General features: G+C 41.4%; 2 protein-coding genes across 9 annotated transcripts; one reads left to right on the top strand and one right to left on the bottom strand.

Moving 5' to 3' along the window:
* Positions 1 to 426: 426 nt before the first annotated feature.
* Positions 427 to 10528, bottom strand: QPRT (quinolinate phosphoribosyltransferase). Of its 8 annotated transcripts, none has more exons than XM_087918284.1 (6): positions 10474 to 10528; positions 6293 to 6526; positions 4981 to 5046; positions 3496 to 4052; positions 2390 to 2521; positions 427 to 1683 (listed from the first exon to the last, which is right to left on the bottom strand). In XM_087918284.1, the coding sequence occupies exons 4-6, from the start codon at positions 4045 to 4047 to the stop codon at positions 1462 to 1464; spliced, it is 906 nt and encodes a 301-aa protein (XP_087774410.1). In that variant the 5' UTR covers positions 4048 to 4052; positions 4981 to 5046; positions 6293 to 6526; positions 10474 to 10528; the 3' UTR covers positions 427 to 1461. The 8 variants fall into 8 exon arrangements, with proteins under 8 accessions (XP_087774410.1, XP_087774409.1, XP_087774408.1 ...); XM_087918283.1 differs by having other exon boundaries at positions 10328 to 10509; XM_087918282.1 differs by lacking the exon at positions 10474 to 10528 and adding an exon at positions 8747 to 9475.
* Positions 10529 to 10693: 165 nt separating this feature from the next.
* DCTPP1 (dCTP pyrophosphatase 1) lies at positions 10694 to 17249 on the top strand. Its single transcript, XM_026711983.2, has 5 exons — positions 10694 to 10809; positions 12081 to 12197; positions 13240 to 13358; positions 13483 to 13593; positions 16180 to 17249. The coding sequence occupies exons 2-5, from the start codon at positions 12084 to 12086 to the stop codon at positions 16406 to 16408; spliced, it is 573 nt and encodes a 190-aa protein (XP_026567768.1). The 5' UTR covers positions 10694 to 10809; positions 12081 to 12083; the 3' UTR covers positions 16409 to 17249.
* The last annotated feature ends 324 nt before the right edge of the window (positions 17250 to 17573 follow it).

The raw sequence follows: 17573 nt of genomic DNA, 5'->3' as shown, positions 1-17573 counted from the left end.
AGGACCCAGTTTTCCCACCCACATCCTTGGTGAAATCTGCACATTGTATTATGCTTCAGTAATCCTTATGTTGTCTGCTGCTCTTACACTGGGGACTGGTTGCCCCATGTCCTGAGTTTCATGTTTACATAATGGTAACTGTTAGTTCACTAAATCCATTCGTACCCTTTTCCTAGGAAAGATCACTTTTAAAAAAATATTGTGATTATTTTTGCCTAGAGATAATCTATTAAGAGGCGGGAGGTGATTGTTAGTGAGATCAAAGCCACAGATGAATGAATCAAAAGTTGTGAGAATTTGCCTCTCCATTCTGGTTCTTCCTTTTCAATCAGCCATTTGTAGCAGATTGAGTGGGATGGGTAAACAGAGAAAACACAGTTACCTTACAATTAACTGAGCTTTGAATTAACTGAGGATCTTATTTCATAAGGGGTCTGATATAGAATAACTCTAGCTAGGGCGGCTGGATCTGTGCTGCAAAACTCAGCCAAACATGGCAGAAAAGGGTTAGGATGATCACAGGTAGCCTCTGGATTCTTGGTAGCTCTGCTGTAACATGTATTATTCTTATCATGAGGAATTAAAGAAAAGGTAAGTGATAAGATTTCCCTCTTTGCTCATAAAGTAGCAAAATGAGGGTTTTTGAATATGAGTACCAAAGCAAAAAGAGCGATTGATCTTGGCTTCACAAAGGTTGCCACAATTTTAAGGAAGAGAAAGCCATTGTAGGGATTCTTCAGAGAATTAGATTTGAGACTTCCTAAAGTTTCAGCTCAAATTCATTCTGTCTGGAAGAAAATTCCAGGAAGACTTCAGCTATGCCTGGTTGTGATTTGCCCTGGAAAGTGTGTAATAGGGCTGAGTGTGTAATAGACTTGTAGGTGAGATGTAATGAATAGAGTACCACAATTTAGCTGAGTAATTGAGTTTGGAGAACTCAGAGATTGGACATATATACAAATGCACAACAACTCAGAAAACCTGGGGTGGAAGATGAGAGCAAGGCTGATGTTGCTGGCCACAACAACTTTGACAAATGACAATGGAACAAGTAACTTTTTTAAAAAAGATTTATTTGGCCAGCTTAGTGAAATTGCAGCAGACTTTGCAAGGCACAGATTAAGAGAAAATGGGAAGGAAATGACATACATTTTATTCCTGTCAAAAATCACATATGCTGAAGTAGTTATGACAACAAACCCAGCTGCCCTCCCTTCAGCCCTGGTTTTGTTCCAATCATCCTATGAAAAAGAATAATCTTTTTTTTTTAAAAAAAATCCCTAGGGAGGTTTTACCAGGCAAACCTTGTCCAAGAAATTTCCCCTGTTTTCCAGAAGTTTTGGAGTATAACTCCCATCACCTTATATCAGCAGAGTTAACTCAGCCCCTGTTACCTCTTCAAACCTGTTCAAGTACCCATCTCCCAAAGATTGGGAGGCTGGTTGGCTGTCCCGTCTCAGCTCAGAAAACGAAATTGCGCAGTGACGGCTTGGGAGTCTGATCCCGGCTGATTTTGAGGGAGAAGTCTACCACTTTGGCTGATTGGGTGAGGCAACCCAGGGAGATCACATCAATATTGGGCCCCACAAAGCGTGCCACGTTCTGCTCAGTGATCCCTCCACTAGCTTCAATTGTCACACGGGGGAAGGAGGCCTTTATGGTGCTGGCTGTAGGATGCAAGTCCTGCAGAAGAAGATAAGAGAGATGAGCAAGAGGATGAGGGAAACCAAACCATTGCAGTCTTATGATAATGATACCTATCAGAGTTATGGATATATATAGAATATAAGGTCCAAACTGGGTGCAAGCCAAGTGAGGGAATGGTCCCACATGAGATAAGATTTTTTAAAATACACAACATGTAATCTGGGGTCCTGAAGTCCTCTCCCGAAGCAGAACCTTCACAAATCATGTTTTATTCAAAGGGTGGAAGATACCCACGTCAAAGCTTTGTCCACATTGGAAGTGTGAGCAGCTTTACTGTAAACATGTTGAACCAGCTTTACTGTAAACATGTTTGTATGCCATGTTTCACTATGTAAAACCCTTTGAAGAACTTCTGTCATGTGTAGTGACACATACATATTCTGAATAAATAATACAATAAAACCAAACCCTGCAGCAACCTAATTCCTGTTTCCAGGAAATGGCAGCTGGTTATAATTTGGGGTAACAAAGATTTCAGAAGGAAGATACAATCTTGAGCGTGATGCTTTTAAAACAGCCCTCTTAACAACTTTTGAAACTCTAGCTTTCAAATGTTAATATTTCAACCAAAATCAATCCAAAAGAACTAAACCATAGAACATAAAAAAAATGTTATTTTTTTAAAAAAAGAAATCATAAATTCTGCTTTCTAGATCTGCCCTATCTTCTTTCAGCCAAATACCTCAGGAGCAAAATTGTCCAGCATAATAATATCAGCGCCACACCCTGAGGCTTCAAGAGCTTCTTCTAAGGAGCCACATTCCACTTCTACTTTCAGGGCAAAGCCACCGACCCTCCGGGCATTGTGAACTGCCTGTGGGATTGCAAACACAGTGAGTCCAAATTATATACAGTATTTATGCCTGCAGAAGCTTGAGCTAACCTTAGGGGTACTCATGCCAGCCATTTGGCTGGATGTTCCATGAAACGGTCTCCTATAGAAGGCACACCTTAGGTCAGCTGGTCTCATATTGGGTCTTTTGAGGTCATCTATGAGGCTTGCTTAAACCTGGATGCAGATTCTAATTCTGCAAACCAGAGTTTCCCAATCTTGGAGACTTTAAGACGTGTGGACTTCAACTCCCAGAATTCCCCAACCTGCTTCAAATTCTGGGAGTTGAGGTCCACGCGTCGTAAAGTCACTAAGGTTGGGAAACCCTGCTGCAAACAGTCCCAGCCAATAAAAGGAGATTATTTTTTTAAAAAATAACTTTAAAATAATTATTTCCAAAGATGTAATCAATTTGCAACCATTTAAATTAAATTATTAATAAAATATAAAACCACAGTATAACAGCAAAAGGATCCCACCAGATCAAAAAGGCCAAAATGATTCTGAATCTGTCCATTGTTGTTTGTAAACTATAGTTTATTGGTCAATGTAATTTTTAATCTAGATAACAAGTGATTGTTAATAAAACTGAGGTGTATGCTCTCTTATCACTACATTATCATATAGCATATAACAGTACAAAACTGAATACTATCTAAAAGATTGCAACCAGTGGTAATTTTAAGACTAACACCAATTTAATGAATAATGCAGAGCATTTAAATTTACTCTCTTTTTTTGTAAATCTGATTCTAGATTGGATTTAGGCATTTCTTTTAAAGGCTGATTTATATAGCTACCAAAGCTGGATTGCAACACTCAGATCAACCCCTAGGTGGCAGCAGCGAGATATGAAAAATTCTTATTGTCTGCTGCCCTCCAGCAATCATTTAGATGGTTTCAGACTAGATCACAATCATTGTATAAAATGAACACATTTGCTTTTGTGTACTCACTTGTGTAATACTGCCAGAGGCCCAAACATGGTTGTCCTTCAACATGATGAGGCTTCCCAGATCGTACCGGTGACAGGAGGCTCCCCCAACTAGAAGTGCATATTTTTCTGGGAGGCGGAACCCCGGCGTGGTCTTCCTTGTCCCAGCGACTTCTCCATGCCACCCGGATTCCTGTGCTGCCCGAGAAGCTTTTGCTGCTGATGTGGCAACGCCACTACAGCGCCCCAGACAGTTCAGAGCTACTCGCTCACCCAGCAAGAGGTCATTGGCACGCCCATGGACTTCAGCCACACGGGTGACGGGTTCAACCCATGTTCCTTCGGTTTGGAGCCACTCCACCGAGCAGCCGACTTCGGCAAAGATGGCTTCGAAGAACGGGAAACCGGCTAAGACTCCAGGGGATTTGCAGAAAAGCACAGCACACACCTGATGGTTTCCCACAGCATAGCCACCATAGTCAAAGCTGGAAGCATCTTCTTGCAGCCAATCTCGGGCGAGTTGACGCAATCGGGCAGCAGGGAGAAGGTGTGAGAGGTTTGGGTGGGAAGCCATAACGACTAAAGGGAAACCACAAGGATGTTGGCCATGTTGTACCAGACAATACAGATAGTCCTTGACTTACAACAGTTCATTTAGTGACTGTTTGAAGTTACAACAGCACTGAACAAAGTGACTTATTACCGTTTTTCACACTTACAACCGTTGCAGCATGTCTGTGGTCAAGTGGCCAAAATTCAGACATGTGGCAACTGATTCATATTTAGGATGGTTGTAATGTCCCAGGCATCATGGGATCCCCTTTGTGACCTTCTGACAATGGGGAAGCTGGATTCACGTAACAAACATGTTACTAATGTTAGCAACTGCAGTGATTCGCTTAACAACTGCATCAAGAAAGGTCATAAAATGGGGCAAAACTCACTAACAAATAGCTCACTTAACAACGGAAATATTGGGCTCAGTTGTGATCTTTAAGCCGAGGCCAAACCATATAAGCAATCCTTGACTTACGACTATAATTACCGTATGACCAGAATTCCCATTGTTAAGCCAGGCAATTGTTAAGTGTGTTGTGTACGATTTCACAATCTTTTTTGCCAGGATTGTTGTTAAGCAAATGTTGCTGGTTAATGCTGGCTGAGCCCAAGTACAGTACAAGGAATGATTATGTTATCTCTGCTACAGTTGTTAAGTGTTCCCCATCTCAAAATGGTGAAAAGTAACTCTGAAATTAAGTGGCACAGTTCAAGGGCACTTGGGGTCACAAAAGGACTGGGAAATTGCACATCATTGTGTAGCCACAGGGTCAGCTTCAGAACTCCAGCAAGTACACAAATTCCATTATTCTCACTTCCAATTTCTAGGCTCAAATTTTGAGATACCTACCTAACACTTAATTGGCTATCAGTGGTGGGTTTCAAAAAATTTTTCCTATTGTTTTGATGTGAATATGCGCTTTGCATGCCTGCAGCTTTTGCAACTCACCTTCTTCTGCAAGCCGTGTGTGTAAAACAGCTGATGCACGGCAATCAGCTGTGCCAGGCGATGCAGCTGAGGTTGAAAAGCAGGAATCAAAAGTCAGTATAGAGCTGGGCCCAGCAGCTGATCGTCAGAGCAAACCAGAGCTACCTGTTCAGCCGAACTGGGCCGAACTGGTAGAATACCACCACTGTTCTCTATACCTTTTAAGAATGTGGCATATATTTTTATCATATATGACTAATGACCATTCAACGACTGTTCAAAGTTGCAATGGCGCTGAAAAGTTACAAGTGATCCTTGGACTTAGAACCACTGCAGCGTCACCATGGTGATGTCATCAGAATTGGGGTGTTGGGAAACAGCATGTATTAACAACAGTTGCAATATCCTGGGGTCATGTGATCATCCTCTGTGACCTCCTTGGAGGCTTCCAATAACCAACATCAATGGGGAAAGAATTTGCTTAACAATTGCATGAGTCATTTAATGACCATGGTGATTCACTTAACAACTATGTAAAAAAAAAGGTTGTAAAATCAGGCACAACTCAATGACCACATCATGTAGTTACCAAAGTTCTAGTCACAATTGCGGTCATAGCTTGAGGACTATCTATACAGTGATACTGTCCTTACTCTGGGAATCCCTCTCCAGAATCCCTCATAAATATTTTTAATTCAAATCGATTTCACAGAAATACTTTACAGAAATATTCCAGTTCTTTTTCATCCAAAATGAATTAAAGCTCAGATGCATTAGTCACAGTAATTCCCACTGCAGAGGGAAGCCGGGATAAATACTGTAATGTAGTGTCAGGAAAAGTTAAAAATACACAGATTAATAATTAGGAAACTTGCTAAGTTTCCTCACCTATTCAACAAATTTTTTAAAAGCTACACTACTGTACCTTTCGGAAGTTTTTTCCTCAAAAAGGGCAACAAAGGCATGTATCAGTTTTACCTCCTAAACAAATGGGTATTTAATTCTACTATTTCCCCTTTAAAAGATAAGCTACTTCTGAGAAGATTTATAACCTCTGCCAATCTGGTGCCACTCCTTGATGGGGATGATCAAACCTTAAAACATCCCAGGAGAACAATTAAACGTATGAAACCTCCCCCCAAACAAATAAAGAAACGTAACATCTTAGGAAAACTACCGTATTTCCGGGTTCACTGCCAGGAAAAGGGAGATCAAGGAAAGGCATGGCGTGGTCCTTTTGCTACTTCTTGATCTTTGTTTTACATTGATCAGCCCTTCTCTTTGTTTCTCTCCAGATCCCATTCATGGCAAATTAAAAGAAGAGAGCCCTCACCTGAAGGTCTGATCCGGCCTTCTAGTGTCGTCCGCTCTGTAGCCTTTTTTCTTGCTCAACTGGTCGTACTAAGTAAATTTTTGGAATTCCTGGGAGGTGGGAGGCTCCGTAGTGAGGGGTGGGATTAGAACCCTGATGATTCTTTTTGGCACTTTGGACCTTGGCTGTTGTAATTTAAACAAATCTTTCCCACAGCAGCTGGAGAGCGTCAGGCAAACTCAGTTCACAAAGTTCCTTTGTGGGCATAAAAAGATTTTAAGTTCCATTACCGAGATAAAGGGACAAATGAACTTTGCAACACCCCTGTCAAGGAGCAATTATTGGATTCAGGTTGCACATCAGCATAGGTTTCAAAGACACCCATATATTTCCTTGGGGTGGGGTGGGGGGACTCCAGCTGAATTGTGCAAGTATTATTGTAAAAACAGGGTCAAAAATCGGAATGCGCCCTGTAGCACCTTTTTAAAATTATCCTTACAATTTTGAAAAGAAATATAACAGCAAAAGATGTTAACTGATGTTAAATTATATTTCTTAATTATGGGACATCGTTTTATGAAAAGTACTGGGGCTTGCAAAAAAAAAAACCTTACAAAGATGGAAAGAAAATCAGCTTCCTGATGTTTAGCAATGGATTTGAGATACGTTTGTTACTTATTTATGAAATGTCATTATATTCTAAAAATAAAAAGATGAAATGATATGTTGATATATGCTGTAGATTTAACAGTAAGATTAAGTATTACATTCAATTATATGAATATTTATTTTTCAATTTCTATTTCTGCCCATCTCAGTTAATGACTCTGGATAGCTTACAATTATGTGCATGTGTGTGTGTGAGTGAGTGTGTGTGTGTGCATAAATTAAAATGCTGAAAACATTTTGTAACAATAAAGACAAAAGAAATATATCCTGACACTATGTGGATCTTATTACTTTTTGTTGTTGCTTTTATTATTTTATATTAATCACTATAAGTATGTAGATTTTTTTATATTGTATGATCATTAGTATATTTTGTGGCTTGATATTTTTTAAATTAAAACTCTACCTAATCTAAAGTTAAAAAAAACCAAATCACAATAGGCCAATTTATTGTGTAAAATTTTTATAGCATTGAGCCGAAGCCTCTCAACTTAATTCAAAGTAGCTGCTTCAGTTTGGACTCCGATTCTTGTTTACCTGGGATTTAAAACCCGTGGAAGTTGATTGGAATTCCTTATGAAAACCTCTCTATGGAGCTGGTCTGTTGGCTCAGCATCTGATAACTGAAGCTAAAGTCAAAGTACAAACATGATCCTTAACTTTAGCAACTGGAAGTTTCTGGAAAGGAACTCCCACAGAATTATCCTCTGGAATACAAGGAACTCATTTTTCTTCACATTTTAACTGGCTCTGCTGTTGTATTTACAGGACCACTGTGGCGTGCAAAAATTAAGTATCCAAATTAGTATTTATCAAGTCAACTTTGGCAACTTTTAAGATAACAGAATAACACAGTTGGAAGGGATCTTGGAGGTCCTCTAGTCCAGGGGTCACCAACCTTTTGGACCTCAGGGATCACCAAACTCACAGTTTTAAATCCCAGGGACCACTAACCGGTTCTGTGGGCGTGGCCTAATTTGTGGGTGTGGCTTGGTGGTCATGTGACTGGCTGGGCATGGCTTGTATGTAAATATTATAAATATTTATATAAATATTGAATTTTTTTATAATTTTTTTTTACCCAAAATCAGGCAAAGCAGGCAGGCAGATCGAGTTGCTCACAGAATCTGATTCATTCAGAGATCTATCTATCTGCCATCAGCTAGCTCAGTCTGTCACATAAAATTTGCTTGCAAGCAAACTCATAAAATTTGCTAGCAAGAAAACTCACAAAATTAACTCACAACACAGCATGTATGTAACTTTTACCCAAAATCAGGCAAAGCAGGCAGGCAGATTGAGTTGCTCACAGAATCATTAGTGATCTATCTATCTGCCATCGGCTAGCTCAGTCTCTCAAATTTGCTTGCAGTGACTCTGCACTGAATAATAGAACTTTCAGTCCTAAGGGAGGTTCGGCTGTGCTTAAAAGCAGAGCCAAAGATCTAAAGACTATCCAACCATTTCCTGCTTCCAAGCTAATCTAAATCTCCCGGCACAGCAGAACAGATAATGGTCAGAAAAATAGCAATTTAGCAGGCAAATTTGCAGGGTGAGGAGTGAGTAGGCAGAGAGGGTTCCCGTGAGCCATGTGGGCGGTGCAGCCTTGTGATTCTACGCAGCCTGGATTGCTTTGGGGAGGTGCTCTGGGGGTGAGATTTCTCTGCAGCCCACCAAAATTTTCTCGCGGCCCACCAGTTGGTGACCGCTGCTCTAGTCCAGCCCCTTAGGCAGGAAACCCTATATCATTTCAGACAAATGGTTGTCCAATTTCTGTTTAAAAACCTCCAGTGTTGGAGCACTCACAATTTCTGGAGGCAAGTTGTTCCACTGATTAATTGTTCTGTCAGGAAATTTCTCCTTAGTTTTAGGTTTTGCTTCTTTCCTTGATTAATTTCCATTGCTTCTGCCCTCAGGTACTTTGGAGAATAGGCTGACCACGCTCTTCTTTTCATTAAACTCGACATATCCAATTCCTGCAACCATTCACCTAAACATCTTTGTTGCTCTTCTCTGTACTCTTTGTGCAGGCATACTAGTTGGACAATTCTGGGAGTTGAAGTCCACACATCTTAATATTGACAAGGTTGATAAACACTCGCCTATATAAACCTGTATGCTTAGTTGCTATTAAAAGCATGACAACTGGCTCAGAGCCAATTTACAATAGAGGATCACAAACCAGATTTCAGCCATAGCACATTGGAAACAGCTCAGCCAGGATATTTTGCCTGGGGATCATGGGAGATCTGCAAGTAAGTCTGATCAAGAACTCCCCAATTTCTTCCAAGTTGAACTCAATCCTGATGACTTTGTGGCCACGTTAGGATTTTTTGTGTGTGCAATAATACAGACTCTTGTGGCCTTCTTCTAGGACATTTTCCAGCTTCACCCAGGAGGATGCTGGAAATCTCCCATCCAAGCTAAGGTGTTCCTGACACTGCAGTGCTGAAATCTGCGTGAGATTTATTTGATCTAACTTATCCAGGGTCTACATGCAGAGTTTAAAACACGCAGGATCTTAATAAAAGTTTTCTGGGAAAAAGAGAAGGAAAAAATGAATTATTCACACCCAACACACCATTCAGTACTTGAGAACAACCACATTCCCAATATTGCTGATCTACAACTCCAGCAACCCTCAGGCTTGGACCTGCTTCCAGGGAATGCTGGGAGTTGTAGATCAAAAATACTAGGAATTACAGAGGTTAACCAACCCACAGCACCAATGTACTAACATCTGATATTCTCGACTCTCTTCAAAATGCAAGTGCCTTAGCTGGGGATCCCACATCTCCTTCATGTTGACTCCTGAAGTCTTCCCTCCCTCTGTTACTAGTTGTTAAGAAAAGAAAATTTTAATTATTTTATTGAAATTGACACTTCTTTGGAGAGGGCAATTCAGCCTGCAGAGTTTCTATGGACTAGCAGTATGGGATGGCTGTAAATTATTTAATAGGGAACTAAACTTCCAATAGAAGAAAATTAAGTGAACCAAACTTTTATTTTTCTCCCCACTTGAATGTATAAGAAGTAGGTTTTTTTAACTCCACAAACTGAAAGTTTCCAAAAGTGTTTCTACAATCTCCTCCCAAAATTTATCTAATTATTTAAAATTGTATTTATCCTGCCTTTATTATTTTCACAAATAGCTCAAGGAGGCAAACATATCCCACACAACTTCCTCTTATTTTCCCCACGAGACAACCGATCAGACAAGCCACTTGTCTGAAATGGTCTAGGTGGGGTCACTTGCTTGAGCAGGGGGTTGGACTAGAAGACCTCCGAGGTCCCTTCCAGCTCTATTCTGATTGATTGAATGAATTAAAGCAACTGGCCCAAAGCTACCCAGCTAGCTTTCAAAGCTAAGGCAGAATTTGAACTCACGGTCTCCCGCTGATTGATAGAAAAGGGGGGAAATGGATGAAAAGTGGAAATAAAAGGCTTGTGTTGAGGCCATGCCTGCAGCAGATTACAGAAAAACTTCTTTTAAAATCTTTTCTCCCCTCCCCCCAGATATTCCGCATACTAGCCTTTGTTTCCATCTACTGTATTGTTTTCTTCCTTTCACTTAGATCTTCTCTGATTGGATGAGATCAGGCGCACATCCCCGCCCCTCTAACTTCCTTCCTTTTCGATTGGTTGGGATACTCGGCGTGTGTTTTGATGGCTTCCGTCCACCGCGGCTGCTGAAGTCATTACCCTGCTACCCAATGAGAGCCTATTGGACTGCCGCTTGTTGATTGACGGAGAGATTGGCGGGTGAACCCGGGGGAAAAAAAAACCCCGGGATCTACCGTAGCTGGCGTGTTTTTGAGGTGCGTGCTCGCCTTGGAGTGGTTCGCCGTCTGCGATCGGCAGAAATCCAGGTGGGTTTGAGTGCTGTTCTTTTTATTCATTTAGCACCAAACAGACTGGGGTATGGGGGTGTTTAACTTCAATAATTGCACAGAAAATGAGATTTCACCCAGTGCTTGATTGAATTTCATGGAATTTATGGCTACCGAATCTAGTTTTCAAAACTCTCTGCAAATTCTAAAGGGCAGTAAGAAGTTAACCTCTCTGTCGACATCTAATGATCGTCCTGAATTTTGCAGCCCAGATTCAGGAGTCACGGTTATCATCATTATTATCATTTGTCTGCTATCCTTAAAAAAATAGGATATAGAAGAGGGGAGAAGAAATCAGCCCAGAATTTAGCAGTTCTGTAGTTTCTAGGCTGGAATTGATTTAGAAAAAGAAGCATATTTTGCAGTGGTGAAAGATGAAACTCTTGGAGCGAGGATTTATCTAACCCAACTTCTGATTCCCCAGAGGGTCCAGCTAAAGACTTGAGAAGTCTGTAGGATCTGAAAGAAAAAGCCCTTAGAGAGTTTTGGCTCAGGTTGTGCTAAATGGTGGTTTGTTCATCATGGTTATTGAACAAACCATGGTTAACTGTGATGATATCATTGGCCATGATTTACCAACCACAGTACTATACTTGATATTAGTATGGTAAGCCAAAACCAAACCTCCAGTGGCAGAGAAATCTATGGGTATTCAGTTTCCTTCAGGTGTTTTACCTCAAAAGCTACTATGGATTGTTTTCATGTCCAAATCTTATGAGGACATAAGGATTACGTTTCCATGAATTGGAGAAATTTAGAAATTGGTATGAAGTTGGATTTTTACTGTCTTGGGAGCATTTTGCAACCTCCTGATAAGCAAAGGAGTCAATGGGAAAGCCAGATTCACTTAACAACTGTGTTACTAATTTAACAGCTGCAGTGATTTACTTGACAATTGTGGCAAGAAAGATATTTAAAATGGGGCAAAATTCACTTAACAAATTTCTGGCTTAGCAACAGGAATTTTGGGCTCAGTTGTGGTTATAAGTCGAGGACTTCCTATATTGATCTTTATGTAGAAAATGTGTTACAGAGAATGTTTGAAATAGTATCTCTTGTTTTTGGCAAGCCACTTTATTAAACCCTTCCCTTCCTTCAGGTGTAACATCATCATGGCATCATTGGAGAGGGACAAAGGGAAGGAAAAGGACTCAAATGCCCTGTTTCAGGCCACTATAGGCAAGGAAGGGAGGACAGCCTGCCAGACATGCAAACATGAAATGTGTGTGAATCCATCTGACTCTCCGCAGCACATGGCAAGCAGTGCCCATGACAGCATCACAGAGTCTTCTGGGTCCCAGACTGGCCAAGAACGTAGAGTTTCAGAGGACTGTGGTCTTGGAAACACCATATTCAAGAGGAAAGAGGTGAGAGAGAGCTTCTGTATTGTATTTGCTCACCCATAACCCTTTTCTGCATCTCCACATCTATTTTATTGAGATTTTCATGTATGTATCTGTTTTATTTATGCATCTCCTTCATCCTTAGTCTCATCTTCAAGAAGTTCGTGAGCCTTTTTTGATCCTAAGAATCTCTTGGGAGGCTATAAGAATTATTTAAAGCCACAGTTTTGGAGAAAGTGAATGACAGAGTTCACGTGTCGTGCTAAGCTGTTTAGGCATAGTTTCTTGAGTAATTATAATTTCCTGGCTGCTTGCAAAAACACTATGCTTCGGCCAAGCCAATTATGCAATTACAACAATTAATCAGTGGGGCAACTTACTGTTATGAATACTGCAACACTGGAAGTTTGTAAGAAGAGATTGTACATTTGCATAACTATCTGAAATGGTTTCCTGCCTGAGTAGGGGGTTGGACTAGAAGACCTTTTAGGTCCCTTCCAACTCTGTTATTGTGTTATTCTGTTACATGGTGGCTTACTTATAGACAGGGTGTCCAACCTTGGCAACTTTAAGACTTGTGGATTCTAACTCCCAGAATTCCTCAGCAGCTGGCTGAGGAATTCTGGGAGTTGAAGTCCACAAGTCTTAAAGTTGCCAAGGTTGGACACCCCTGCTATAGACACATCTGATCTCTCTCAACTTTCTTGTCTCCTAGATGTTGCCAGTTAACTTGGGGCTCCAAAGGAGGAGCCTCACAGTGGAGGTGATGGATCATTTAATAACAGATCCTACCTCCACCCAATCCTATTTCCACCCACCCCATCTTTAATAATTATAAGAAGGTATGACCCAAGATCATTTTTTTTGTTATTATTTAACGCTCGGACACAGAAATAATTTAGGCTACCACAGAAAGATCCATTTTAAGTTTTCCTTTGCCCTCCACTTCAAGCATACATCTTAATTTCTTATAATTTCGTTGTAAGCAGGCTATTGTGAAGTGGTGGGACCATTTTCTTATTTCCAACAAGGCAAATATTCACTTTACTCTGATTTCCCTCACCAGGCCTCTCACGCCAGCTCAACAAAGAAGGAGGAGGAAGTAGATGAGGCAGTAGTGACTAATGGACCCAACGCATCTCCAGTCCCATTTAAGTTTAGTGCGAATCCCACTTTGGAAGACATGTGAGACACCCCCTTATCTCACCCCACTTACCCTTCATTCATTCTGCTTCCCCTTTTTTGGAAGAGGAGCATATGGATAGTCTCTGGGGGATTCTCATCTTCTCTTCCGCTTTCTCTCCTGCAGTCGGAGCCTCCAGTCCGCCTTTGCAGCTGAGAGGGGCTGGGGAAAGTACCACCAACCTCGGAATCTGCTTCTTGCTCTGGTTGGAGAGGTTGGGGAGCTGGCAGAGCTCTTGTGAGTATAACGATCTGTGGAGTTTAGGCAGGGAGAGAGATGGGGTGGTAGATCCAAAAATGCCTTCCTGGGGACCACAGGTATCTTTCTTCACATGTGCTGTATTTGCCCACCCACTGCGGAAAAGTACAAAGTACTTCACTAGGAAAAAGTACTAAGAAGAGCAACTTTTTTTAGTTTACTTTATTGTCATTGCACCTCGTACAACGAAATCAAACACCGTCTTCAGTGCACATCAGGACCATGAAAATAAACACAAACACACATCCTTCACCCTCCACACGTTGAACTGAAAACCCCCGACAATGCACCAACACTGCACTATGCAGCAGAATTCAAAAGAGCTCCTGCCCTGGGATAGAAGCTGTTTTTCAGCCTATTTGTCCTTGTTTTTATTATTCTGTACCGTCTGCCAGATAGTAATAGTTTAAAAAAAGTGGGTTCCCAGGATGACATGGATCTTTAATAAGAATGTTTTGAACTTTCTTAAGGCAGCGGGAGCTATAAAGCTCTTCCAAAGAGGGAAGAGGGCAACCAATGACCTTCTGGGCAATGACATTAACCCTCTGGAGTGCTTTCCTATCTGCCACTGGGCAATTGGCAAACCATACAGAGGTGCAGTATGTTAAAATGCTCTCTATGGTGCAGCGGTAGAAGGTCACCAGCAATTTCTCATTCAGTTGTTTTCTGAGAAGCCTCAGGTGGCATAATCTCTGCTGGGCCCTTTTGACCAGGGCTGCAATGTGGGCACCCCAGGTCAGGTCCTCTTTTAGGGTAACATCCGGAAACTTAAAACTGGCCACTTGCTCCACTCGGTATCCATTGATAAGCAAGGGCTGGATGTCTGGTCTGTTCCTTCTATAGTCCACTATAACCTCCTTGGTCTTATTGGTGTTGAGGAACAAGTTATTGTCTCCACACTACGAAAGCAACTAAGATGATTGGAGGCCTGGAGACTAAAACATATGAAGCAGGATTTAAGTTTGGCTAGGCTAGAGAAAAGAAGGGCTGGAGTGATATGATTTGACACCCCTGTTCTAGGAGTTACGCAATGCAGAGGAGTGTGTGCTTTCCTTTCGCTAGTTAATGACCGTAATAAAGTTCTTTGAATTTTGTAGGTTTCCATTTTCTCCTCCCTCTGCAGTTTAATTCAGGAAAAGGGTAGAGGTAGTCTTCAACTTACGGCCCCAGTTGAGACCAGAATTGAATTGCTAAACAAGGTGGTTTTTTTTAAGTGAGTCCTATCCAATTTTATATTTTTCCCCCCCCCACCGTCATTAAGCAATCACTGCAGTTAAATGAATCATGCATTAAGTAAATCCACCTCTCCCCATTGACTTCGCTTGTTGGTAGCCGACTGGGAAGGTCATAAATGGCAATCGCACAACCACAGGACAGTGCATTCATCATAAATACATGCCAGTTGCCAAGCATCCAAATTTTAATCACGTTATCATGGGCATACTGTAATAGTCATATGTGCAAGGATAAGTTTTTTCTCAGTCGTTTTAACTTTGGTCCCTAAACAAAGGACTGTACGTTGAGGACTATCTGTGTGTCCACAGGAAGAGCTAAGATTTAGTTAGCTTTGATGGCAATAGGACTTCCTCTGAAGGTCATCTGCTAAGAGGCAAGTAGCTTCCTTGTAGAATTGGTTGTCCCCTGCATTGGGGGCTCCATTGAAATGCAAGGATACCTTTTGAATTAAACAAGGAGGCAAGTTGAAATTTTGGCCTGCAGTTGCATGTGGATCTACAAAATGTGGATGGGGCTCCTTGTTGCTGCAATGCCCATCCATATCACCAATTGGGGACGGGATCCAGATGTGCTGCTTTGCCAAGCTGGACTCTTTGGTTTGAGCTTAAATGACGACATTATTATTATTATTATTATTAATGCTGCAATGCTCTTTTCATGGTTTTATCAATTTGGCATGTTCCTGTTCCATAGGTTATGTTACAAATGAAGGTGAATATATATGTCCCAGGATAATGTTGCAGGATCCAGTCTGGGTCAGTCACGGGACCAAAGGTTTTGTCTTCCGAACTTTTGGATCCATGCTGGAGCCCATCCTCAGAGAAGTTCCCTCAGGATCAGCTCTGGTATGAATCGGAAGGCTTGGAAAAAAATACCTCTGGTCCGGTGACCGACCCAATTCGATTCTGCGTAGGTGATGTTATTTATTTATTTAGCCCAGAAATAAATTACCCTAGCCTCTACAGGTAGACTTTGACTTACAATTTAGTGACCGTTCAAATTACATCAGATTTAAAAATATATTCATTTTTTTTTTTAAGATAAAGGCTAGAGTAATTCTTTCTGGGCTAAATAAATAACACAACCCATGGCCAGAGCAGGCCCAAGTATGGATAATTGCTTTCAAGCCCTATTCTACTCACCAAGAAGAGGAAGGAGAGAGAAAGAAATAGGTTTTCCATGGATATTGGCTTGTTGAGGCTGAAAAAGTTTGGTTTAGTACCTCATAAGAAAATAATCTCCCCCAGCCAGGTTCATTCCCCCTCTTCAATCTGGCTCCATCTAAGCTGTTTTTCTGCACTCAATGCTTTTGTCTGTGGTCTTTTTTAGCCAATGGCGGGAAGAAGCTCCTGAAGGCTTACCAGGGTGGACATCATCGGAGCGTGAAGCTCTCAGTGACGAGCTCAGTGATGTCCTCATTTATCTGGTTGCGCTGGCAAACAAATGCCACGTGGACCTCCCTTCGGCCGCTCTCCGTAAAATAGAGAAGAACCGCCTCAAATACCCAGCCAAGCAGGTGTATGGTTCCTCCAAGAAATACACAGAGTATCAGGAATAAGTATGGAACACATCTCTTCCTGGATGGAGAGAAGAAAAATCACTCCGTGTCTTCTAGAAGATGCTCTTTTCATGATTTGGGACTTTTTTGGGGATGAACAGTTCAAAGCGACCTCTTTTTCATTCTAGACTTTGTGGGATGGGTCCATCAAGCTCTAATTCAAAGATAGACAAAAGGAGATCTTTTTTTTTTTGTTCCTTTCCCCTTTGCATAGTAGATTTGGGGAACCTCTGACCACCCAGGAAGTGTTGGGCTGCAATTCCAACACCCTGAGACCATGTTGGCCGAGAGTCATTGGAGTTGGGAGTCCAACCACGGTTGGGAAAGCTGCAGGTTCTCCACCCCAAACTTCAAGGGTTGCAGATGAATGCACGGGAGTGCAGAGGGATCTCTTTGGAGGGAGGTAAAACTGAAGTGTCACATCGGCTGTGGAAAAAAAGGTCATTTAGAAAGAGAAATGCATGTCCCCTTCCTCATGGAGGTGTATTCAGCATAAAAGTGCAAGGAGCTTTTTATAAACTGCTTTCTGAGTGAGGCCAGATTCTTCTCTCCAACTTGTGGCTGTAGTTTAGTTTTTAAAGAAAAATAGGTGGTCACTATTTTGACATGAAGAATTGACAATCTCTTCCTGACTCCACATTCTTCCCAATAGAATTGCCCTCTCAAGGTGTAGATTACACTTCATTTGGTATTTGGGTCTTAAAAACAAGCAGAGGGCATTTTTGAGGGGGGAAAAATGGCGGGAGGCTGAAGAATGAAGTGGCTGTGCTGGTTTTCCTCCCCAAACTGACAACGTGTCAAGGCTACTGTTGTAAAATAATAAAATTTCAGTAGGTTACTAGATACGCCTTCTCTGTGTTGATTCATTTGCTCCTACAGGGTGGGAAGAAAGGAGTGATATCATGATGCAAATATGTCACCCCCTTCCATACATGTGATAGTACAATGTATACACAGCACATGCATGTGTGATATTGTGATCCAGGTGCAGAAACAGTGGAGCGCACATCGTGAAGTGGTAGCACAGATACCATGATGTGGGAGTTATCGTGGATAGAAATGGATACCTATGTTTCTTCTTCAGCACTTCGGTTTTCCCTCCATCATATTCCTATTCTTGATTGCCCAATGAACTATCCTGTTGATTCTGCCTATTATAGGTAGT

This window comes from Pseudonaja textilis, chromosome Z, assembly GCF_049901715.1.
Source record: "Pseudonaja textilis isolate UNSWEBS1 chromosome Z, rPseTex1.2, whole genome shotgun sequence".
NCBI lineage: Eukaryota > Metazoa > Chordata > Lepidosauria > Squamata > Elapidae > Pseudonaja > Pseudonaja textilis.
Note: the sequence above shows the minus strand (reverse complement) of the source record. Positions and strands in the feature narration are given on the sequence as shown.

Coding starts and splice junctions, on each gene's coding strand:
- DCTPP1 (XM_026711983.2), top strand. CDS start 12,084: ATGGCAAGCAGTGCCCATGACAGCATCACAGAGTCTTCTGGGTCCCAG. Junction 12,198..13,239: donor CCATATTCAAGAGGAAAGAG/GTGAGAGAGAGC, acceptor TTCCCTCACCAG/GCCTCTCACGCCAGCTCAAC. Junction 13,359..13,482: donor AATCCCACTTTGGAAGACAT/GTGAGACACCCC, acceptor TCTCTCCTGCAG/TCGGAGCCTCCAGTCCGCCT.
- QPRT (XM_087918284.1), bottom strand. CDS start 4,047: ATGGCTTCCCACCCAAACCTCTCACACCTTCTCCCTGCTGCCCGATTG. Junction 2,522..3,495: donor CCTCTGGCAGTATTACACAA/GTGAGTACACAA, acceptor GCAATCCCACAG/GCAGTTCACAATGCCCGGAG. Junction 1,684..2,389: donor TGGACAATTTTGCTCCTGAG/GTATTTGGCTGA, acceptor CTTCTTCTGCAG/GACTTGCATCCTACAGCCAG.